Genomic DNA, 25,731 nt, shown 5'->3' with positions numbered 1-25,731 from the left:
CAAGCTGTTTTCTTTATATAGGTTGATTTATGCCACTTACAATTTGCTTTCTGAAAGGGTTAATTTCTCTTTAAGCAGCTGAATTTCTGTATCCTTTTCGTGGGATGTTAAATGAGAATGAAATTCCTTATCTCTATTTGTAGCCAACAATGATTCAAGGTTTTTAATTGTGTGTCTCTCACTTGACAGTTGTTTTTTTAATAGTTCTGCTTCTGATTTCACATTTTCTAATTCCGCCAAAACCTACAGGGAAAACAAATGAAGACTACTTCAGTACAATTTTAGGCTTATTCTGAAAAATTATTTGCAGAGCTATACACCCATCAGTTGTTTATTTTGGGTACCACTTAAAGATTTTGAACCATTTTTTTTTTTCAGTGTAAGAAAATCATCTTATTTTCAAGATAATTTTTGCTATTTTCAGTAAGGGCTTATTTGCTACAAGACCTACTCCAGCCCTCAAATAGTTTTTACTCACACTACCTTGTCAAGAGAGGGTCATTAATCCTAAAACGTGGCCAATCTTATCAGCAAGGAAGCCCTTCTGATCTATTATGTATACCCTGACTACACAGTCAAGTCAGCATTGGAGCTTCTCAGTACCCGAAAATAAAGATACTACTAAATTAATGAAAATTGAAAACACACTGGGTTGTTTAAAGTAATGCCTCAGTTTGAGAATGGGAAGTTCCAGCTAACAAAACTTTTAAAATTAAGTAAGACTTAAATACCTTGGGATTTTTTTTTAAAAAGATCTTATTTATTTATTTGAGAGAGAGAGAGCACGCACACACTTGTGTGTATGAGGAGGTGGGGGCAAAGGGAGAGGAAGAAGCAGACTCCCCGCTGAGCAGGAACCCAACTTGAGGGCTCAGTTCCAGGACTCGGAGATCATGACTTGAGCCGAAGGCAGTCACTTAACCAACTGAGCCCACCCAGGCACCCCTAAATGTCTTGGGATTTTTATCAGAAAAAACTACTCCATTTAGGAAGTAATGAATTGCTCAATCCTTCATTTAAATCTTACCTTCAAACAGAGAAAAGAAATGTACTGGGATATACTCCTATTCTGTAATAAGAAGACTCCTGTCTTCCTAAACATCCATCTACTCCAAAATGGAGGGCACCTAATTTCATCACCATGTTTGCCAGAAAAATCCTGGCAAAGAACCTAGTTGTCAAAATCCTGTAGTCAAAAGTAACTCCTTAAAGGGGAACAAATATATTGGGCAGTGCCTGATGAAGTAAAACAGCGAGAGGAGGGCTCAATAACATACTGTGCTACAAAACAGTATCTTTTAAGTTCTTACCCTCTCTAACTCCAGGCTTTTGGAATTCAGTTGTTGGGTCATAATATCTTTGCCTGAATCAAGCTTAATGCAAAGTTCTCTGAGAGACGACAAATCATTCAACACTGCTGCTTTTGCATCTTCCTGATGTCTCAGCTCTTCTTCTAATCTGGACATGGCTTTGGCCATTGATGAGATCTGAGATTCATAAGCATGGTGTGCATTTATGTGCTGAAAGTAGAAAAAGAAACTGGTAAAAAGTTAAAATAACCCAATAATTTAAAAGGCTTGAGTCTATGCAGCCGTGACCCCCCTTTATGGAAACGTAAGAGCCAATTTTTGCATATTTTAACATACTCTCAGGAAGCTGTCTGCTATTTAAAGATGGCCTATTTAATGCTTAACCAAGTGAACTGTATGTAATTATTAATCACAGTACCTAAGTACCTCATGTATATATTTGGAAGATGCAAAGATGAAAATTATTGTTTTAGGGTGAACAAGAGGGATCTTTGAAGTTAGGTTAAATTTTATCTTTATTAATTATTATAACCTCCTTACAAGAAAAAGTAGCATATATACTTCTCACTCCTCAGATGTTTTTAAATTTTAAATTTCAAAATGGAGTTTGCTTTAAAACGAAATATCTGAAGTTGTATTTAAATTTAATTTAATCTAATAGTAATACACAACTTTATAATGTTTTAATAACTGAAATTATAAAGTTTGCAAAACTGATACAGATCTTTTCCTAGAGTAGCCCACATTTTAAGTTTCTCAATTTAAATTGAGTGATAAATACCAACTGATATAAACTCTATTCTAGAGTTTAATAAGAATTCCATACTTGAAAAATAAAATTATTTTAATAGCTATTAAGGAAATAAACACATTAAAAATCTAACTGTGCTGTGAAGATTTAATAAATTTCAGCAGTTGCAGAAAAGTAAATACTTGGATTTTCCAAGTTAATGAACTTAAAAGTTCTCCAAAACTAAATATAAATATGTAAAAGTCAGTTTTATATACCACATAAAAACATGAACAATGACATAAAAACAAAAAAATTAAAGAATCGTTTCTTCTGAGCATTTTCCTGAAGGTTGAAAAGCATTCCTTCAGTTATTATATTCTTAATAGAAAAACTCAGAAAGGGTAGTTCCTAGCCCTGCTGTAACCAATCACTATAAATTACTGGGTGGCTTAAAACAACAGAAATTTCTTGTCACAACTGGGAATGTTACAAGTCTGAAATCTTGCCGTTAGCAGAACTGGCTGCTTCTGCAAGTTCTGAGAGAGAATCTACTCCACGCCTCCCTCCCAACTGCTGGTGGCCGCTAGCAGTCCTTAGTGTTCTGCCTTGTAGACACTTCGCTCCAGTCTCTGCCTCTGTCTTCATCTGGTGTTTTCCCGTATATCTTCTGCTCCAGATTTCTCTTACAAAGGACACCAGTCACTGGATTATGGCCTGCCCTAGTCCAGTATGATCTCATCTTACCTTGATCATACTTGCAAAAATCCTATTTCCAAATAAGGTCACATTCATAGGTGCTGGGGTATAGGATTTCAACATAACTTAAGGTCCCTAATTCTATCCACCCTTTATCTCCCCAAAATTCTTGTCCTTCCTTTGTGCAAAATACATTCACTCCATCCCAACATCCAGCATCAATTCTAAGTCCAAAGTCTCATATAAGCATCATCTAAATCAGATATGGCTAAGCCTCTGGGTATGGTCCATCCAGGCGCCAAACTACTCTCCCTCCTGATCTGTGACACTAGTAAACAAGTTACTTGCTTCCAAAAACAATAGCGAAACAGAGACTAGACATGCCCACCCTGAATGGGAGAAAACAGAAGGAATGAAGGGTTACTAGTCCAAAGTAAGTTTGCAACCAAGCAAGGAAAATTCCATTCTGTTTTAAGGCCTAAGAATAATTATCTGTGCCCAATGGTCTGTCTTCTGGGCCTGCTAGAGTGGCCCCACCTTTCTGACCCTGAGCTATAGCCCCACCCTCTTGGCCCTCAGGGTCAGCAGCCCTGCACTCTGGAACCAAGGAGGTAATATCCCCTGGGCCTGTGGTGACAATCGCAGCACCACCAGCCTTGAGCTGCTCTTGGCAGCCAGGCTGGTCCTGAGCTGCCTACAGAGACATTCTTCATTTTTCTCTAGGGAGAACACATATTTGTAGCTCAGTAACTCTACTAGCCTATTTTCTGCTGGTAGGATCCCAGATGTTCAACAGCCTTCCTTCATTTCACCTTGTTTCTGTCCCTGTCAGTACAAGCTGGCAGTATTTCTACTGAGATGACTGACTGGCTACATGAGTCACATACCTAATCTGTTCACAAAGAGACTGTGAAGCCACACTTGGTCCTGTCTCCGGAGCACACTGTCTGGATAGGCTAGGAATTTTCCAAATCATCAAGACCTGGTTCCTTTTCCCCGTGAATTTTAAGTCTAGTATACTTAACATTCAGTGTTTTATTAGTTTCAGATGTACAATATAGTAACCCAACGCTTCTGTATATTACTCAGTGCTCATCATGGTAAGTGTACTCTAAATCCCCTTCACCTTTTCCACCCTCTCCCACCCCACCTCCCCTCTGGTGACCATCAGTTTGTTCTCTAGAGTTAAGAGTCTGTTTCTTGGTTTGTCTCTTTTTTCTTTCTTCATTTTATTTTTTAAATTCCACATTTGCGTGAAATCATACGGTATATTTTTCTTTCTCATTTTGTTTAGCATTATACCCTTTAGATCCATCCATGTTGTTGTAAACAGCAAGAATGAAAAGATTCATTATTTTTTATGGTTGAGTAATATTTCCTTGTGTGTGTGTGTTAGTGTACACACATATATATACAATGTGTATATCTGCTTCTCCCCTGCTTGTGCTCACTCTCTCAAAAAAAAAATCTAAAAGAAAAAAAAAGTTCTACTTTCCTTCCAAGAGTAGACCATAATTAATTAAGCCAAGTTCTCTGCCATTTTATAACAAGGATCACCTTTCTTTCAGTGTCCAATAACATGTTCTCAATTGCATCTACGATCTCACTAGAAGAAACATTAAGATTTCTGGAAAAATTCTGTTCTTGACAATTTATGTATTTTGTAAATGACAGAAGTTTTGTCAATAGCTTGTCTTTCTTTTTTCTGAGCCCTTACTGGAATCCCCTCTAACATGAAACTTTCTACCAACAAGTTTTTCAAAGCAAACTGGGCTTTTCCGATCAACCACCTCAAAATTCTTTCGGCCTGTATCCATTACCAAATTCCAAAGCCACTTTCATATTTTTATGTTTGTTATAGTTTTCCTTAAGGAAAAAAGTATGGCAATTCCTGACAAAAATCAAACATAAAAACTGCTATGATTCAGCAATTCGACTGCCAGGTATATCCTAAAGAACTGAAAGCAAGGACATTCACGTTCCCAGCAGCATTATTCCTGGCGGCCACAGAGGAAAACAAATGAAACGTCCAATGACAGATGAATGGATAAAGAAAATGTGAGGTATATACACAATAGCATATTATTCAGACTTAAAAAGAATGAAATTTGGATACATGCTACAACATAACGTGAACCTTGAGGTTAACTGAACCTTAAGCCTAAGTGAAATAAGCCAGTCGCAGAAAGACAAATACTGCATGATTCCACTTATATGAGGTACAAAGAGTAGTCACATTCATAGAGAAAGAAAGGAGGATGCTTGCCAGGGGCTGAGATGGGGAGGGAGGGCAGGGCGGCGGGGGCCAGAGGTGGGGCATAAGGAATGGGGAGTTACTGCTTAATGGGTACAGAGTTTCAGTCAGGGAAGTTAAAAAAGTTCTGGAGATGGTCATGACAGTTGCCTAACAATGTGAATGTACTAACTGCCAAAGAACTGTACTCTTAAAACGGGTTAAGATGGTAAGTTTGATGTTATGCATATTTTACTACAATTTAAAAAAACGGGACTCCTTCACAAATTATCAGAATTGATAAGAGATTATATTGAACTTACTTAATCAATGCTTAAATTTCACTTCATTAAAGTATCTTCGAATGTTACTGTTTTACTAAATAATGTCATCACAAGATAAAAGAATATATTACCTCCTGAATTTCTTTTTCTAATAGCTCCACCCTTTCTCGAAGGTGTCTCCTCTCTGTGTCAATAGAAAGAAGTTCCAGTCGAACTGAGCTGCTTTCTCCCTCAGCTTGATGGGCTTTGACCTCCCAGTCTTCCGCACGGTTATGAAGCATCTGAAATCTATCTAACAAATCTTGATTTTCTTTTTCCTGGTTTTAAGCATAATTAAATGATTTCTAAATTAGTAATTGTCACCCACTTGAAGACTCATATCATAAACATATACAGATATTGGGATTTTTGTTTTAATTAGGAAGCGTACACTATTAGACAGTATACTACGTTAAGATCTGTGGGGAAATAGAAAAATACAGTAGGCAAGGTCTCTACTCTCATATCTTAAGATCTAAGAGAGGAGACAGAAAAAATAAATATATAAACGAGGAGACAGAATAAATACACATGGAAATATTTTTTAGATATCAATCTTAAATCCAACCTAAATGTTTTTTTCACCTTAGCAGCCATTAAGCTCTCCCATCGTGACACTTCAGTTATGTAATTATGAACTCTACTCTTCATTTCTTCTTTTTCTTGCACTGCTGCTTCCAATTCCAGTGAGATTTCCTATAAATCAGAAAATTGAAGACAGATAAATCTACAATGAATGTGGCACCTAATGAGTTCTATTTATATTCAAATAGCTCCTTTAGAATTTGGGGAATAAGAGTAGGAAAAAGGAAAACAGTTTCTAAGAATTATTTTCATATGTTTTTCCTGACCTCGATTTTTTAACCAAATATTACCATCCATCTCCTGTAGTAGGTTTGATCATGTATCTGGCATTTATATTATGGAGCTAGCTATGCTCACGGATTGACATTTTTAAAAATTCATATATAGGCAATATGCTGTATACTGAATACTAAAAATACTTTTTAAAAAATTTAAAATATTTAAAACAGGAAAATTATTCATCTTCTTGGTATAATCCTTTAATAAACCAGCACAAACAAAACCAATACTTTTCAGTATCTGTCATTCTAAAATATTCATTAATTTACTTATAGGTATATCTCTAAGTTGCTGGCAGGAAGTGTGAAAAATTAAAATTCACATGGGTCTTTAAAACGTAGCACTTTGCCCTGAGAGTGATGCTGGGAGTGAGGCTGACAATGGTATCTGCCACAGAGAATACCATGCTCTCAGCTTTAGGATTCCCCGTAACAAAGACCAAAATGGTAAGGAGACCACAGTTACATCAATTAGACACCCTGTGATATACAGCAGCATTCTAAACCACATTTTTTTTTTAAAGATTTTTTCTTTTTAAAGATTTTATTTATTTATTTGACAGACAGAGATCACAAGCAGGCAGAGAGGCCGGGAGAGAAGCAGGCTCCCTGCTGAGCAGAGAGCCCAATGCGGGGCTCGATCCCAGGACCCTGGGATCATGACCTGAGCCGAAGGCAGAGGCTTTAACCCACTGAGCCACCCAGGCGCCCCTTTTTTAAAGATTTTATTCATTTATTTGACAGAGAGAGAGATCACAAATAGGCAGAGAGGCAGGATCACAAATAGGCAGAGAGGCAGAGAGGGGGAAGCAGGCTCCCCGCCGAGCAGAGAGCCTGACGCGGGGCTGAATCCCAGGACCCCGAGATCATGACCCGAGCCGAAGGCAGAGGCTTTAACCCACTGAGCCACCCAGGTGCCCCTCTAAACCACATTTTATTTTATTTTATTTTTTTAAAGATTTTATTTATTTATTTGACAGACACATCACAAGTAGGCAGAGAGGCAGGCAGAGAGAGAAGGGAGGAAGCAGGCTCCCTGCTGAGCAGAGAGCCCGATGTGGGGCTCGATCCCAGGACGCTGGGATCATGACCTGAGCCGAAGGCAGCAGCTTTAACCCACAGAGCCACCCAGGCACCCCTCTAAACCACATTTTAAAATACTCTTATAAATTCCATTCTCCTCAAAGAATTACTTATGTTGTTGATATTTGTATCATTAAATTTTTATTTATTTATTTACTTATTTATTTGAAGATTTTATTTATTTATTTGACAGAAAGACATCGAGAGAACACAAGTAGTCGGAGTGGGAGAGGGAGAAGCAGAAGCAGGAGAGGGAGAAGCAGGTGTCCCCCTGAGCAGGGAGCAGTTACGGGGTATGACAGAAGCCGAAGGCAGACGCTTAACCACCGAGCTACCCAGGCACCCCTATATCATTAAATTTGAAAAAACATTTAGAGCTTTAAAATTTAGCGAAGAATGAATATGGTGTAAAACTATCAAAGTTTATGCACTGTGCTCATACCTGGTTTTCCCTTGCCATTGTAGTCAGATCATCTTGTAATCTTCTGTTTTCCTTAAAAGATATTTCTTTAGATTTTCCGACCTCATCAAGTTCTTTGTGAGCTGCATCAAGCTGGCGGCGGAGACTGCTTATTTCTCGGTCCCGATTAGTCAACGTTTCCTTTAGCTGGCTGTTAACACGAGGGATGTGGAAATAATAAAGAAAGCTTTTTGGAAAACTGTAAATCATTTAAAAGGAAACTGTTGTACTCTGAATTACGTATACTAAGAATACAAGAAACTACACTGCATTAAGACACTGATAAATCAGGTAAAGCAGATATTTTAGATCCCTACCAATCATTATTTAGAAATAGTCATAAAATAAATTTATAATTCCAAAGTCAAGTAAAAAGAGTACTTTTTTTTTTTTTCTTTTTAAATAGAAGGCTTTCAAATGTTAGGAGCAAAACAAAATAGAGTGAATTGGCAAATATTATCTAATATTTAAGTCCCCACTACTATGTAATGTGTAAGGTATATAAAATAATAATTCGTGACTTTTGCCTTAAGTAGAGACAACACATAAAATGATAGGTTTTGATGTAGAACAAATTCCAGACTGGCTACTAAAGTTAAAAACTTTTAACGATTAGGGTCTGAACAGAGTAAGTATAGCAAAAATAAAGAACAAATAGGTACGTAAAAAAATAATGAATCAGACATGACTGTTGAGATGTTGATGATGGAGGAAGGGAGAAAGTCCAAGAGGCTGGCATGTTCACATAATAGACTTAGATGCTGTCACTGGCAAAACTGAACAAGGAAATTTTCCTATTGTCAAACTGCTACTAAAGACAAAAGCTGCACTTACTGAAAATTTCTAAAAAAAGCTGGATGCCATTTCATTGATTACTTACTTCATAGAAGATTCATACTCTGAGACTGTCTTCTTCATCTGAGCAATAGCTTTTTCCTACAGAAATCATGAAAATATAGGATTCTAAAACACCCATATAAAAATGTCTTTACTTGAATTTATGTAATTTATCACATTTATATAAATTATGTTATAAAAGAAAGCTTCAAAGTAAATATTTCTTTGTCCCAACTGTACTTCACATATTGGCATGTTTCTATCCACTCAAAGAACCTGAATTGTTTTCCTGAGTTTGCTATAATCATATCTGATAAAATTACATTTTATAAATAGAATTTTTTTGGAGAGAGAAAGTACATGCACCTGGAGAGCTGAGGGGCAAGGGCAGAGGGAGAAAAAGAGTATCAAGCAGGGCCCATAACCAGTGCAGAGCCCGACCCAGGGGCTCAATCTCACAACCCTGAGATCATGACCTGATCCAACATCAAGAGTCCGATGCTGGGGCACCTGGGTGGCTCAGTGGGTTGAGACCCCTGCCTTCAGCTCGGGTCATGATCCCAGGGTCCTGGGATCGAGCCCCGTGTCGGGCTCTCTGCTCTGTGGGGAGCCTGCTTCTTCCTCTCTCTCTGCCTGCCTCTCTGCCTACTTGTGATCATTGTCAAATAAATAAATAAAATCTTAAAAAAAAAAAAAAAGAGTCCAATGCTTAACTGACTGAGCCACCTGGGTGTCCCTGTAAATAGAATTTTTGCAGATCCAAATTATTGGCATGAAATAAAATTTAAGCCTATTAGAAGATATGGCTCTGGGTCTTAGGAACTTGTACATGGGATGTAAGAACTGTGTATTTGAGAGAATGAAATTGTTTCTGCTGAGATGCCAGATAAAGGTATTTAACGGTCACATACTTTATTAACCAAGTTTTCTTGCAAGTTTGCAATCTTTTCTGTCTTCTCATCTACAGTCTCCTGAAGAAAGTCTTTTTCTTTGTCAATAACACCAATGGTCTTTTTCATTACATGAGCCTCTTCATTCTGTGAAGTCATCTGAAGGTGTAGTTTACCTATGAATAGAGAGAAATGTTTGTTAGACAAGGTAAATTAGGTTTAGCAAAAGCAAAATTTAGAGGTGCCTGGGTGGCTCAGTTGGTTAAGTCTCTGCCTTTCGCTCAGGTCATGATCCCACGGTCCTGGGATTGAAACCCCGCATCAGGCCTGCTCAGAGGGGAGTCTGCTTCTCCCGCTGCCTGCAGCTCTGTCTGCTTGTGCTCTCTGCCAAATAAATAAAATCTAAAAAAAAAAAAAAAGGCAAAATTTAAAAACACTTACCTATTTTTTCCTCTAGTACATTAATTTGTGTTTGGGCTGATTCAAGTTCACCTCTTTTCTTGGAGAGCCGGTGCTGACAATCATCAAGCGACCGCTGTAGCTGCTCATTTACCATCCTAAAGAACCAGTGGACAAAAACAAATGGCATTATCTCTGGCAGAAATAATTTTTTTTAAAAATGAGAGATCTTAAAGTATTTTCTTATTTTTAAAGTTTATTTATTTTAAAGCTCTTCCAGTTTAATCAATGGTATTATATTAATTATTATTTCTTGCTGTCCACCATTCTTCCCCAAAATGGTTCCACTTCCTAAAAATAATATAGTATAAAAATCAAATTAATTGTATACTCTTTTCTAGAGGTTTCTTGGTAGTTTTAAAGTCCTCTTCAGTTTCCTAATATTAACACTTCCCTTATAAAATCTATTTTCAACAGTGGAGGCAAAGGTATAGCCATTTTTACAGTATTGCCGGGCACTTCCAAGGATTATCCATAAATCCCGACATGCAAGCTTTTAATTTTATTTTCTATTTTGACTTTTTGGTGGGTAGTCAACTAGAGGTCACAGTTAACAGGCAAAGTGGACATTATTGCAGTGCAATGAGTATTTAAAAGTAGAGACTGATTTCAGGGAACAAAAGAAAGAACATTACAGAAGAAATATAGATCATTTCAGAGGAATGACTTACTCATCAGTGAGATTATTTTTCAGAAGTTACAAGAATCTGCTCTCCTGTCATCTAGTTCTGGGATGCTTTTAGCCCTGACCTTTAGTTCTCAACCCTGCCCAGAGGGAAAGTGGTGGTTCTCACCTCAGGCTATTTATTGGGAACTCCCACACGTTCCTTTTCCGAGGATAAGACAGGGAAGTAACTACCAAGGGTGGCTCAGTTTAGAACTGCTTAATGGGCAGGAGTTTTGGATTTCTGAAGTCATATGTAAGATGGGACATGTGGATAGAAATGAAGTTTTATTGGCAATACCGAGGTATTCTGAAAAGACAAAAGACATGCATGATTCTGACTGCTCTGATAGCAAGTGAATAACGGCCCAGAGGCAGGGAGGAAAGTTGAACTGGGACTGGCTTCTTCAGGGTTGCACAGTCAAACAGAACCAAGTCAAAAGGACTCTAGGTTCAAGCAATTTTATTTCAAAAAATTATCTCTGAGGTCCAGGTGACTGCACTGTACTTCAGCTGTTCCTGAAAGCTGTAGCTATTGCACTGAGGGTTATAACTACAGGCAGCAGAAAAAGAAGAAAGCTAATATTCACTGTATTGATACTTTATAAACATTAGCTCTTTCATTCCTAGAACAATTCCATAATTAGAAATACCATCCACATTTTATAGAAACAAATAACTAATAACTTGTCCAAGGTGACAGAGCTATTAAAGCAAAGATGTGAATCCAGGTAGGCTAACCTGATATCAAGGCTATTCTACCACATGACATTGCCTTCTACGAAGAATTCAAGGAGACCAATATCTTCAATCTGGAAGGGAAAATGTCTGTTCAAAAATGGAATGGGGGGCGCCTGGGTGGCTCAGTGGGTTAAAGCCTCTGCCTTCGGCTCAGGTCATGATCCCAAGGTCCTGGGATGGAGCCCGCATTGGGCTCTCTGCTCAGTGGGAAGCCTGCTTCCCCCCCTCTCTCTGCCTGCCTCTCTGCCTACTTGTGATCTCTGTCAAATAAATAAATAAATAAACTTTACCCCCCCCCCAAAAGGAACGGCCCAGAGTCCTATGACTCCTATCCAAGTACTAACCAGGCCCGACCCTGCTTAGGGCCCAGAGTCCTATGAAGGACACCAAGTGGTTGGCAGTGTTTGAAGTCCTAAGTAGAAATGTAAAGATGTCTTCACAATTAAGGTTCATAAGGAAGGTTAATTCCTAATAAAAGTAGGATTGATACAGGAAGGCAGGATAACATCTTGATTGTACACAAAGTAGGCCCATGGTGAGTCCTAAAAATAGCTTTACTTTTTCATACTTTAGTATAGATTGGAAGGAAACAATAGAGATTCTATAACCCTGGATGTAACTTTTCTGGCAGAAATACTGCTAAGAAAAAGTTCTGCTTAATGAAAGAACTGAGGGAAAAAGTTCATAAGCACAAATAGTTGAGTGACTATCACATTACTTGTTCATCATGGTATTTGGAAATGAAAATTTGAGAACTATATTGTTAGGAGAAATGAACCAATTTCTTAGCTTTGAAAGTGTCATGAACATAGGAAAGGGAGTGATGACTTACCACAAGACAGTGAAGCAGTACAACTTAAAATCGAAGTTCTAGTTCTCTACTTACCAGCCATGTGGCTGGATAGGACCATCTCACTGAGCTTCAGATTCCCTCGTTATACAACATTACATAGAGGTCACATACATAGAGGTATACATGATTTCATTTTGGGGGCCAAAGTAATTATTTCCCTTCATGATGAAATATATTTTAAAGATAGCATCTTTAAAGAGTCCCTATTCATAAGTATTCGAGTTCTAAAATGGAGCTGAAGCTCCATCTAATGGGGTAGGTTTGGACTTTTAATGGTGTATTAGAGGAAAGAGAAACAATAATGATATCCCTGGTTAGTTTTTTTTGTGTGTGTGATATTTACCAATTTAACCATCTGTAAATGTGAATCAGTGACATTAAATACATTCACAATCCTGTATACCCATCACCACTATCTATCCAAAAGTTCTTCATTATCACCAATATAAACTCTGTACCCAGTGAACAGTAACTCAACCTTTTCCTCTCTTCCCATTCCCTGGTAACCTCTAAACAACTTCTGTCTCTATGAATCTGACTACAGTAGGCACCTCACATAAGTAAAATCATACAATATTCGTTCTTTTGTATTTGGCTTACTGCACTTAGTACGACGCGTTCAGGGTTAATCTATGTTGTAGCAAGTGTCAGAATATCCTTTCTCTTTATGGCTGATGCAGTGTATGTATATACCACAATTTGTTTATCATACCCAGGACATTTGGGCTGTTTCTTTCTTTTGGCTATTGTGAATAGTGCTGCTATGAACATGTGTGTACATACACTGGTCTGTTTTTAATTCTTTCAGGTATATACCTAAAATTGCTGGGTCATATGGTAAGCCTGTGTTTAGCTTTTTGAAGACCAGATAGATTTTTTCCACAGTGGCAGAACCATTTTACATTCGTACCAGCAATATGAAAGTTCTAGTTTCTCTACATCCTTGCCAACACTTGTATTTTCTTTCTCATTTATAGCCATGCTAGGGGATGTGAAGTGGTAGCTCACTGTGGTTTTGATTTGAATTTTCCTAATGAGCATCTTTTCACATGCTTGCTGGTCATTTACGTGCCTTCTTTGGAGAAGTGCCTATCTGAGCCCTTTGCCCATTTAAAAACATTTTTTAATTAATTAATTAATTGACAGAGAGAGAGAGAGAGAGAGAGCGAGCACGTGAGAGATGGCACACAAGTAGGGGGAGCAGCAGGCAGAAGGAGAGGGAGAAGCAGGCTCCCCACCAAGCGGAGAGCAGGATGTGGGGTTCTCATGACTTGAGCAGAAGGCAGATGATTAACTAATGACTGAGCTACCCAGGCACCCCAGGTCATTTGCCCATTTAAAAAAGTCTGGTTGTGGGGACGCCTGGGTGGCTCAGTTGGTTAAGCGGCTGCCTTCGGCTCAGGTCATGATCCCAGGGTCCTGGGATTGAGTCCCACATTGGGCTCCTTGCTCAGCAGGGAGCCTGCTTCTTCTTCTGCCTCTGCCTGCCTCTCTGCCTGTGCTCACTCTCTCTGACAAATAAATGAATAAAATCTTAAAAAAAAAAAAAAAAAGTCTGGTTGTGGCTTTTTTTGTTCAGTTATAAGAGTTCTTTATGCATTCTGAATACTAGACCCTTATCAGAGATAAGATTTGAAAATATTTTCTCCCATTCTGCAAGTTGTTACTTTCTTTGTAAGGTCCTTTGATGCACAGTTTTTATTTTGTTGGAAGTCTGACTTACCTACTTTTTCTTTTGTTGCTCATTCCTATTGGTGTCCCATCTAAGAATCCATTGCCAAACCCAAATTCATAAAGATTTATTCCTATGTTTTCTTCTAAGAGTTTTATGGTTTTAGATCTTCTATTTAGGTCACTAATCCATTTTGAGTTTATTTTATTTATTTATTTATTTATTTATTTATTTATTTTTAAAAGATTTTATTTATTTATTTGACAGAGAGAGATCACAAGTAGGCAGAGAGAGAGGAAGGGAAGCAGGCTCCCTGCTGAGCAGAGAGCCCGATGTGGGACTCGATCCCAGGACACTGGGATCATGACCTGAGCTGAAGGCAGAGGCTTTAACCCACTGAGCCACCCAGGCACCCCGAGTTTATTTTTTATAATTAGTGTGAGGCAGGGGTCCAGTTTCATTCTTTTGCATGTGGGTATCCAGCTATTCTAGCACCATTTATCGATGAGATTATTCTTTCTCTGTTGAATGTTCCTGGCACCCTTGTTGAAATCAGTTGACCATAGATACATGGATTTATTTCTGGACTTTCAGTTCTATTCAATCGGGCCATCTCGATGTCTACCTTTATGCCAGTTACCACACTGTTTTGAATACTGTGCCTTCTTTTTTTTTTTTTTTAAAGGATTTTATTTATTTATTTGGCAGAGAGAGAGAGAGAGCATACAAGCAGAGGGAAAGTCAGGCAGAGGGAGAGGGAGAAGCAGACCTTCTGTTGATCAAGGAGCCCAACATGGGCCTTGATCCCCAGCCCCTGGGATCATGACCTGAGCCAATCGCAGAGGCTTACGCCAGCTGAACCACCCAAGCACCCCCCCTTTTTTTCTATCTGATTACAGAACATTATATCAGCTCCAAGTACACAACATTGTGATTTGACATTTTATACATTACAAAGTGACCACTATAATAGGTCTAGTTACCACCTGTCACCAAAGTTATTACAATATTACTGATTATATCCCCTCTGCTGTACTTTACATTCCTGTGACTTATTTCTCTTTTTCTGTCGGCCTTTTGTCACTTTGTATGAGAGTGCCTAGGTCCACCCATGTTGTCACAAAATGACAAAATCTCACTTTTTTAATGGTACTATTCCCTTGTATATGTATATACCATATCTTTTTTTTTAAAACTGTATTTTCTTAATCCACTTATCTATCAATGGACACTTGAGTTGCTTCCCTATCTTGGCTATTGTAAATAATGTTGCAATAAACGTAAGAATGAATATATCTTTTTGAATTACTGCTTTAGTTTCCTTTGGGAATCACTGGATCATATGGTATTTCATTTTTAATTTTTTGAGGACCCACCATACTGTTTTCCACAGTGGCTGCACCAATTTACATACCCACCAAGCAGTGCATGAGAATTCTTTCTCCTCCACATCCTCATCAATACTTGTTATTTCTTGTCTTTTTTATTCTAGCCATTTTAACTAGCCTGAGGTGATATCTCACTGTGGTTTTGATTTACATTTCCCTGATGATTAGTGACGTTGAGCATCTTTTCGTGTTTCTTATACACTTTCTTTGGAAAAATGAGTTTATTTTTTCATATATGGTATAGGAAAGTGGTTCAGTTTCCCCAACACCATTTATTGAAGAGATTATCTTTCCTCCTTTATATATTCCATCTCCTTTCCCCATAGATTAATGGACCATAGAAGTGTGGATTTAGGGGCACCTGGGTAGCTCAGTGGATTAATCCTCTGCCTTCGGCTCGGGTCATGATCTCAGGGTCCTGGGATTGAGCCCCACATTGGGCTCTCTGCTCAGCAGGGAGCTTGCTTCCCCCTCTCTGTCTCTGCCAGCCTCTCTGCCTACTTGTGATTCTGACTGTCAAATAAACAAATAAAATCTTAAAAAAAAAAAAAAAGTGTGGATTTATTTCCAGGCTTTCTATTCTGTTTCATTGATCTGTGTGTTTTTGTGCTAGTACCATACTATTTTGATCACTATAGCTTTGTAGTCTAGTTTGAAAAAATGTTAGCATGATACCACCAGCTTTGTTCTTTCTCAAAATTGCTTTAACTACTTGGGGGCTTTGTGGTTCTGTACAAATTTTAAGATTATTCATTCTAGGGGCACCTGGGTGGCTCAGTGGGTAAAGCTTCTGCCTTCGGCTCAGGTTGTGATCTCAGGGTCCTGGGATCGAGCCCCACATCGGGCTCTCTGCTCAGCGGGGAGCCTGCTTCTCCCTCTCTCTCTGCCTGCCTCTCTGCCTACTTGTGATCTCTCTCTCTGTCAAATAAATAAATAAAATCTTTAAAAAAAAAAGATTATTCATTCTACTTCTGTAAAAAAGTGCTTGTGGTAATTTGATTAGGATGCACTGAATCTGTAAATTGATTTGGGTAGTATGAACACTTTAATATTCTTCAAATCTGTGAACACAGTGTATCTTTCTCTTTATTCTGTCATCCAATTTCCTTCAACAAAGTCTTATAATTTTCAGAGTATAGGTCTTTTACCTCCTAGGTTAAATTTATTACTAGGTATTTTATTCTTATTAATGCAATCATAAAAGGAATTATTTTCTTAATATCATCTTCTGCTTGTTTGGTATTAGTGTACAGTAACCCAACAGATTTCTATATATTTTGTATCTTGCGATATTACTATGTTCATTTATTTGTTTAATATTTTTGGTTTCTTTGGGGCTTTCTATATATAGCATTATTTCATCTGCAAATAGTATTTCTTCCTTACCAATCTGGATGCCTTTTATTAGTCTTTTTCTTGTCTGTTGAGTCTGTATGAGGAAGTGAGCTCAAGATTCTCCTACTCCGCCATACAGATTGGGATCTCTTCTTTATTTCAGATGTCTCCCAAGAGTCTATGTTTATGGCCCACCACTAACTGAGATAGGTTGGCTACTATTAAGTATCATGTTTTGGTGAGCCAGAGAGAGGAAAAGGGATCAGCACTGGCTTTTCTTTACCCTTCTACAAAACGATGATGATTTGAATATGGTAACCCTAATTTCCCTTAGCCCTTCCAAGTCCATCTCCATGAGCTCACTGTCCTCAGCTGAGGCTCTGGTTCCTCTTCCTGTCTTTGTAGAAAAAATTTCAGCATGCCAGAAGACACTTTTTTTTTTTAAAGATTTTATTTATTTATTTATTTGACAGAGATCACAAGTAGGCAGAAAGGCAGGCAGAGAGAGAGAGAGAGAGGAGGAAGCAGGCTCCCCGCTGAGCAGAGAGCCCAATGCGGGGCTCGATCCCAGGCACCCCCCAGAAGACACTTCTTAGGCATTCAAAGGAGTCTGTGAACCTTCTTTCCCATCTCTAAAATGGTTCTTAGTTCCTTTAACACATAAAAACATCTCAAGGCGGGGCGCCTGGGTGGCTCAGTGGGTTAAAGCCGCTGCCTTCGGCTCAGTTCGTGATCCCGGCGTCCTGGGATCGAGCCCCGCATCGGGCTCTCTGCTCAGCGGGGAGCCTGCTTCCTCCTCTCTCTCTGCCTGCCTCTCTGCCTACTTGTGATCTGTCAAATAAATAAATAAAATCTTTAAAAAAAAAAAAAAACATCTCAAGGGAGACCAGTTATATTTGGTTGTCTAAATATACCTAAATCTTACTTAACAACTGATACCCATTACCATAATATTAACTTCAACTAGAGTTGTCGCAGCCCTTTCCAGGAAAGTCTACTAATGCATTTACTTGATCCTGGATAAGTATATAACCTTCTAGCTTTGAAAAAAGTACAAAGATAACTAAAGACTAAGGTAAACTGAAAACAGTCTGAGGGTACTTTCAGCCGTAAGAATCTAAACATTTAGAGCCTCACTGCTTGCAACTGTAAGGATTAAGGCTATTTACTATGGGGTTGATTGAGAAAAGTCAGTTGTCTAACTGGGCTGGAAATTATTCTCAAGCAGGGTTTGGCAAAACTACAGCCTGTTACCTGTTTCTGTAAGGCCCAAGAGGTAAGATTCTTACATGTTTACATGATTGAAAAAGACTGATATTTTGTGATATATGAAAATTATATGAAGTTAAAATTTCAGTATCCATAAAGTTGTATGGACCACAGCCACACTGCTCCATTTATAAATTGCCTATGGCTGCTTTTGTGCTACAAAGGCAGAATTGAGTAGATGAGGCAGGGACTGGGTGGGTGGTGTGTATAATTTGAAATACTGACTCTATTCCTTTACAGAAAAGGTTTACCGACCCTAGCTCCAGAGGATGGCTAACATGCTCTGAGGGACTAAGACCATCTTCCCTGGGTAGAGCAAAGTTGCTTTATAGCACTATGGAGTTTTGAACTGGGGCATTAAATGCCAGATCTCATTAAATGCTAAAATTCAAAGAAGACAAGAGTCATTTGTTTAACGTTGATAGGGGTCTTAAGGAGGGATTTTTGTATTACATCCTCAGATGCTGTATTTGAACAATTAGAGACTGTGCTTGATATGGAAAAGACTGTTTAGTGGCAATGAAAGTGCTTAAAGATGCCTGACTCAGGATGGGAAAGACAAAATGGGTTACCAGGTGGATGAAAAGGAACATATGCCTCATCTATCTGAGTGCCAGCTTCTTCTTCTTTTTTTTTAAGATTTTATTTGACACACACAGAGAGAAAGCACACAAGGAGGGAGACAGGGAGAGGGAGAAGTATGCTCCCTGCTGAGCAGGGAGCCCCATGTGGGGCTGGATCCCAGAACCTCGAGACCAGGCAGATGCTTAACCATCTGAGCCACCCAAGCTACCCTGAGTATCAGCTTCTTAAATGTCTCCATGTTAAGGGTAAGATAATTTTATGTGATTAAAGGGGCAGCAAAGTCTCTACTAATGACATTGATAGTGGCATGTGGTTTGGGTAATGTGGCTTTGCTTCCACAGAGTGCTTGGTATCATGGTTTGTATTGGGTTTAGCTTTGGATTGGACCTGAAGGCCAGAGCTCATGGTTCTACTGGGAGAATGATACGGAGAACGTGACTGACAACACTTTCCTCAGAGATAAGGTTTTCTGTCAGAGCGAAATAAAGTTATGGAACCATGCAATTTCCCCAGGTTGTACAAGGGAGACAGTAAAGTCTTCATAATCCCTTCCTATAACACAGTGTTGGTGAGGGAAGTGGCACATTGATCTGACATGAGAAAAGGACATTATTATAACAAAAAAATGTGAAAGGAGCTGTAGGCTAGGGGATCCAAGAAAGGGCACTGAAAGCTCTCCTTATAAGACTGAGAAGGGCCTCCTGTGAGGAAAGGAAACGAAAGGAGGGTTGTGGCTACAGTCTGAAGGAAAAAGCAAATAGATTAAATGCAAAATTATCAGGTCAGCACAGTAGGGAAATAGGTAGACTGGTAATTCTGGGTGACAGAAATATACCATAGTATCTGTACTTCAGAGCTGAATATAGACATGAACCAGAAGAAGAGAGGCTGGTCCCATTCAGCTAGCTTTCCAGAGGATGCATGTAGCACTCACCAAAAAAAAAAAAAAAAAAAAAAAAAAAAGTGAAAAAGCAGCTTTCACCTTAGTTCTTCCTAAAGTCTTACTTATCAAGACTTATCTCTGACTTGTAGTCAGAGGAGCATACCCTATACTGAGTCTCTAAAATAGTATTCCTTAATTAATCAGACACAATGAGCTCTTGATCTTATTTTATTAAATTTGTTTGATAATCAAAGACCCCTTTATGAACAAACTCAGGCTTTTCTTTTCTTAATCATTCCTTGGGTTTTCAATTCTACTGTTTATTTTACTATATATTTTACAATTCTCAGCGCTTGTATATCAAGTCTGTGTCTTTTCTCTCATTTCTTTTTATTCTTCTGGGTTCTGAATTCTAGATGAATTTCTTGAGTTTGTTTTCTATTTTACTAACTCAGTTTTCAGAAATATCCATTCTACTGTTTACTAACACTTTCAGTTCTAATTTATCTTCTTTTTTTTCCTAAAGCTTCTATTTGAGAGAGAGAGAGAATGCGCGTGTGTGTACTCCAGTGAGAGGGCACGAACGAGGGGGAGGGGAAGAGGGAGAGGGAGCAGTGGGCTCCTTGCTCAGCAGGGCTCAATCTCGAGAGCCTAGGTGCATGACCTGAGCTGAAGGCAGATGCTTAGCCGACTAAGCCACCCAAGTGCCCCTATCAATCTTTCTACTTTTTTTTTTTTTCAATCTTCTTTCTAATCGTCATTACTACAATTCTTTCTGATCTCAAGTAGTTATTATTTCATGACTGATTTAGTTCCACATATGCAATGTCATGTTAGCATCTGAAAATTTTTTTTTTAAAGATTTTATTTATTTATTTGACAGACAGAGATCACAAGTAGGCAGAGAGGCAGGCAGAGAGAGAGAGAGGAAGCAGGCTCCCTGCTGAGCAGAGAGCCCGATGCGGGGCTCGATCCCAGGACTCCGGGATCATGACCTGAGCCGAAGGCAGAGGATTTAACCCACTGAGCCACCCAGGTGCCCCTGAAAATCTTTTCATGATCCTTACTGCAAATGTAATTTAGAGAGGAATATCTCCTGATTCTTCAGTGATCTCCTTCTTCTGATCGTAAGTCTTTTTACTTATTGCAGCTACACAGTCCAGAAAAAAACTGTTGACTTTTTGTTTCCTTTACTGTTTTGTAGTTTAAATTTACTAATAGCTAACCAAGAACCCAGTCTCCTAAGGCAAACACATTCTGCATTACTGTATCTTTCTTTCATTCTCATAGAAATCATCCAATTCTTTTGATTTTAGGAAGTAGTATTTCCTAAATCTAGCCTCTGTTCAAGTTCATTGTCACTGTTTCTAGTCCAGACACATGGTCTCCACTGTTTGCCGTCAGTCTCATAAGACTCCAAATCCATCCTCCCAATTTCTGCCTGAGTTCACTTCCTAAAAGCCATGCTAATAACATCACCTCTTTGGTTAAAAATTTGTTTGTTCTCCATATTTATAAGGTAAAATCCATACATTCTTGGTTATCAGACCATGTTCTTCATAACCTGACTCTAACCTATAGCTACAGCCTATTCTTCCATACTGACCTTCCTACCTTTCAGACATATCACCTTTTCAGACTTTGCATATGCATATTATCCTGATCTTACATTTTTTGAAAGAGGAAAGGACAATGATAAGCTAAGAATTCTGTAATTTTTCACAATCCTACAGTAGGGAGTACAAACAATCCAAAGTATCTAAAGGTAATTTTTGAAGGAAGTAGGTACAAATCTTGCCTGCAATCATATCAGTCTGTGAGAGTCTTTGAAAATAGAGATACTCAACACCTATCCAGGTTTCCTCAGTGAATAAGAACCTCCTGAGTTCTACCCTTAAATTCATACTTTCCAAAATCTCCACAGGTAATTCTGCTGCAAGGCCAACCTTCACTGCTTAAGGATCCAGTCCAAAATGCCACCACTAAGAACCTTACAGAGCCACCTATTTGTTCCCAGAAAAGAAATAACAAAACTTTCAATAAACTTACCTAAGCGAGTTCATCTCTGTCTTCCGATGGGATGAGTCACCAGCCACATGGCTAAGTTTTTGAGCTTGGAGTTTTGCTTTGTTCTCTAATGACTCTACTGTTTCTTTCATTATTAACACTTTAGACTTTAAATCATGTTTTTCATCTTCAAGCTATAATTTAAATTTAAAAAATTAATAGATGTCTCAGTTTTGTCTTCCTTAAGCACTCTTTAATAATATTTCTAGAGAAAAACTAAGGAAATAAATTATATTTATTTAGCAATACTTTAAAAGTCATGAGTATACTTCAGGTTCTAGATGTCAGAATGGACATACACATTTTTCTCTCCTTATTAGTATCAATAAAATGAAAAAAAAAAGACACAAAATTTTTTTTAAAAAGCAAGAAAAGAAGAAAGGAATATACCCATAATAGCAATGAAAAAAGGAAGGGAAACCATTAGCAAACAGAGCAAACAATTTGAAGAATTTCTAAAAAACAATAAGTACATAGGACTAAATTGAAGAAAAATCAGAGCAGAAAATACTGTAACCCAAACAAAAAATGGGCAAGATTGAGATGAAGAAACTAAAATTTTCTTGAAAGACATAAAACACAATCTGACTTAATGTAAAGACAAAACATGTTTCTGAATGGAAACACGAACATTGGAAATGTATTAAAAGTTCCTGAAATAACTGTAAAGTCAATAAAATTTCAGTAAGAATCCTAACAGAACCTTTTTTAAATAAGGAAGGTGGCTTAGATTTCATTCTGAAGTTCATTTAGAAACAAGTTAAGAAAACAGGAAAAATTGTGGGGGATTTATGAGATATCAGAATAAATTACAAGCTACTATTAAACAGTGTGGATTTCACATGAATGAGCAAATACAAGTACACAGATATAAATTTAGAAAAGGTAGCATTTTAAGGGAAGTGGGAAAAGAAAAAACTTTAAAAACAGAGTTGGGACAGCCACTCATTGAAGAAAAAATCAGTTAGATTTCTATTTTATTTTATATACAAAAATAAATTCTAAATGGAATAATGATCTTAGGCAAAACTCAAAACCAAGAAATATTTGTGTTAAATAAAAGTCTTCCAGTTAAAACTGTAGACTATATACATTTGATCCTCCCTCTCTCTTGAAATGACAGTAGAGGAATAGAAAGTCACACATAAGGACATAGAGAACAAGAAAGAAAACAACCATGGTTAAGTGATGTCAGTAACTTGTGGAAGACAAAGAATAGATAGTACAGTGACTCAGAGTGGCAGGATACAATCTAAAGCAAAGCTTCTGAACGTAGGAACTACTGATATTCGGGGCCAGATAATCCTTTGTTGTGGGGGGCTGACCTGTGTGTTGTGCACCATAAGATGTTTAGCAGCATCCCAGTCTGTTGGGTAGGCAAGGCACTCTAGTAACATTTCTGAGTATGAAAAGTACCTTTTCCCCTACTTGTGTCAACTGCAAATTCTCCAGGTATTGCCAGAACTGACCCCAGTTGAGGAACACTGATCTAAAGTGACCACAGTTAGCAAATAGCTGATCTGCCCTGAAGAAACTCAGCACATGAAGGCAACAAGTGGTGGGCTGGGGTCAGGAACAGAACGAGGAGACTGGCTGAAAATCTGTAATGGGAGCATCACACCCCAGAGCACTCCTACCTCTTTCTAGAAAGTTCTCTTGGAAACCAAAAATATAACTAAATTTTAAAATGAATTGATAGAAAAGTTAGAAGATAAAGCTGAGGAAATCTTCCAGAAAGAACAAAAAGTCAAAGAGAAAATAAGGGAGAAAGGATAAGAACCTCAGATCTCTTTAGGAGGTCAAAAACCAACTAATAAAAGTTCCAGAGGGGCGCCTGGCTGGCTCAGTAAGTAGAGCATGTGACTCTTGATTTCAGGGTCATGAATTCAAGCCCCATGCTGGGTGTATAGCTTACTTAAAAAAAAAAGAGTCCCAGAGAGAGAAAAAATAGAATAGTACAGTAAATTACACAAGAAATTGAAAACAAGAAGGAGAAAATTCTAAAAGTTTTCAGAAATAAAAACATGTACAAAGGACTAGGATACAGAATAGCATCAGACATCTCAAAGAGAGTTGAGACAATGGGAGACAGTATTCAAAATTTTTAGCGAAAATAATTTTCTAATCTAGATTTCCATATACCAAGCCAAATCATAAATCAATTATGAAATCTGAATAAAGACATTTTCAGACACGTAGTGTAAAAAAATCTCCTCCCATGCACTCTTTTCCAGGAAACTGCTGAAGAAGGTGCTATACCAGAATGAAGGAAAGAAAACATGAGAATAAATATAGGAGAGGAGGACAGAGAAATTCTTAAGAGGAGGACATAGTCCACAACTGAAAACAACAGAACTGATTTATTTGAGCATGTGGTAGAGATGTTGGAGCTTTTTTTTTTTTTTTTAAAGGTTTTATTTATTTATTTATTTGACAGACAGAGATCACAAGTAGGCAAAGAGGCAGGCAGAGAGAGAGGGGGGAGGGAGGCTCCCTGCTGAGCAGAGAGCCCAAGTCGGGGCTCGATCCCACGACCCTGGGGGATCATGACCTGAGCCGAAGGCAGAGGCTTTAACCCACTGAGCCACCCAAGTGCCCCTAGATGTTGGAGCTCTTGACAAAAATTAGCAACAGGTTTAATGAAAATAGAAAAGTAACAAAAAATAAAATGAAACAAAACAAAAGCAATTATTAATTGCAGGAAAAAGATCTGTAAGAGAAAAGGCAAGAGTAGTACTATCCCATCTGGCTGACCCATGGTCCACTAGAAGTCATAATAATATACGGTCACTACTAAGGTAAGTGTAATAATGCAGCAAAACTGTTTGAAGTAATGGCGGGAAGAAAAAGGGAAGAGTGTTAAGTTATCACCTAACATCACAGATATTCATTAAATAATCTTGAATCAATAAAGAAAGACAAGTAGGACGAAGCAGTTAGAAGCACATTATTTAGAAACAGGGAGGTGAACACCAGGAGGAATTAGAACTGTAGGTAGTAGTTTTGGGGATAAAGAGGTGGGAAATGAAATTTTTTAAAAAAAGATTTTGTTTATTTAATTTGACAGAGAGAGAGAGAGAGAGAGAGATCATGAGTAGGCAGAGCAGCAGGCAGAGAGAGAGGGGGAAGCAAGCTCCCAGCTGAGCAGAGAGCCCGATGTGGGGCTTGATCCCAGGACCCTGAGATCATGACCTGAGCTGAAGGCAGAGGCTTAACCCACTGAACCACCCAGGCGCTCTGGGGTTTTTTTGTTTTTGCATTAAAAATCTTTCAAAATTCCTTGGGATCTTGTACAAACAAGAATACATGTATAATATATAGAACAACAAGGACAAAAGAACATTTATGTATCTATTAACAGGCTTAAGAGTATTACCTATTACTTTAACCTTGAAACTACTTGTGAGCAGTCTCCAATCACCAATCCTATCCCTCATACCCTACCACAATAACCACTATCATGGGTCTCGTGTTTCTCACTTCTCACTTTTTTGTTAGTGTACGATATCTGTATGAATCCCTAAATAATATATAGTTTAGGTCTGTATATTTTTGAACTCTACACAAGTAGAATCATACTGCATATTCTTTGACTCTGTATTTGTAAGATGCATGCATACTGACGTTTGCAGCTACTGTTCACTCATTTTCCCTGCTCTGTAATATTTCATTGATGAATTATTACCACAATTTTATTTTCCCCCTAACTGACATCAAGATTGTTTCTCGTTTTCTACTAGGGAGTGAATATTTTAGGCTTTGTGAGCCTTGTGGTTGACTGCCACCACTCCGTGGTAACATAAAAAGAGCCACAGGCAATGCATAACAAATGAACATGGGTGTGTTCCAATAGAAACTTTATTACAAAGACAAACTAGAGGCCAGATTTGGTCTGGGGGACACAGTTTGCTGACCTCCAACCAGAGTTCTTATATAGAAATGGATTTGCTGGCTCAGAGAGTATGCTTTTGCTAGGCAATGCCAAATTATCCTCCAAAGAGGTACCAGTTTGCACTCCCTGACCCTACATGTATTTGCTAAATTATATGTTTTATAACTTGTTAATATATTTTTTAATTAATTAATTAATTAATTATTTTAAAGACTTTATTTCTTTGACAGACAGAGATCACAAGTAGGCAGAGAGGCAGGCAGAGAGAGAGGAGGAAGCAGGCTCCCTGCAGAGCAGAGAGCCCGATGTGGGCCTGATCCCAGGACTCTGGGATCATGACCCGAGCTGAAGGCAGAGGCTTTATTTAACCCACTGAGCCACCCAGGTGCCCCCCCTCCTTTTTTTTTAAAGTAATCTCTACACCCAACCTGAGGCTTGAACCTACAACCCCGAAATCAAGAGTCACATTCTCTATTGACTGAGCCAGCCAGGCGC

General features: G+C 38.3%; 1 protein-coding gene across 1 annotated transcript in view; it reads right to left on the bottom strand.

Moving 5' to 3' along the window:
• Positions 1–25,731, bottom strand: part of CEP135 (centrosomal protein 135) — a 75,627-nt gene that overhangs the window by 11,954 nt on the left and 37,942 nt on the right. The window contains exons 14-22 of the mRNA XM_080796128.1: positions 21,327–21,478; positions 9,870–9,985; positions 9,450–9,604; positions 8,582–8,637; positions 7,684–7,852; positions 5,881–5,991; positions 5,388–5,573; positions 1,311–1,520; positions 41–243 (exon numbers count right to left, since the gene is read on the bottom strand). Coding sequence (XP_080652254.1) covers positions 41–243; positions 1,311–1,520; positions 5,388–5,573; positions 5,881–5,991; positions 7,684–7,852; positions 8,582–8,637; positions 9,450–9,604; positions 9,870–9,985; positions 21,327–21,478 — 1,358 coding nt within the window. The remainder of the gene's footprint in view (positions 1–40; positions 244–1,310; positions 1,521–5,387; positions 5,574–5,880; positions 5,992–7,683; positions 7,853–8,581; positions 8,638–9,449; positions 9,605–9,869; positions 9,986–21,326; positions 21,479–25,731) is intronic.

The sequence above is a fragment of the Martes martes genome, assembly GCF_963455335.1.
Source record: "Martes martes genome assembly, chromosome: 2".
Taxonomy (NCBI): domain Eukaryota; kingdom Metazoa; phylum Chordata; class Mammalia; order Carnivora; family Mustelidae; genus Martes; species Martes martes.
Note: the sequence above shows the minus strand (reverse complement) of the source record. Positions and strands in the feature narration are given on the sequence as shown.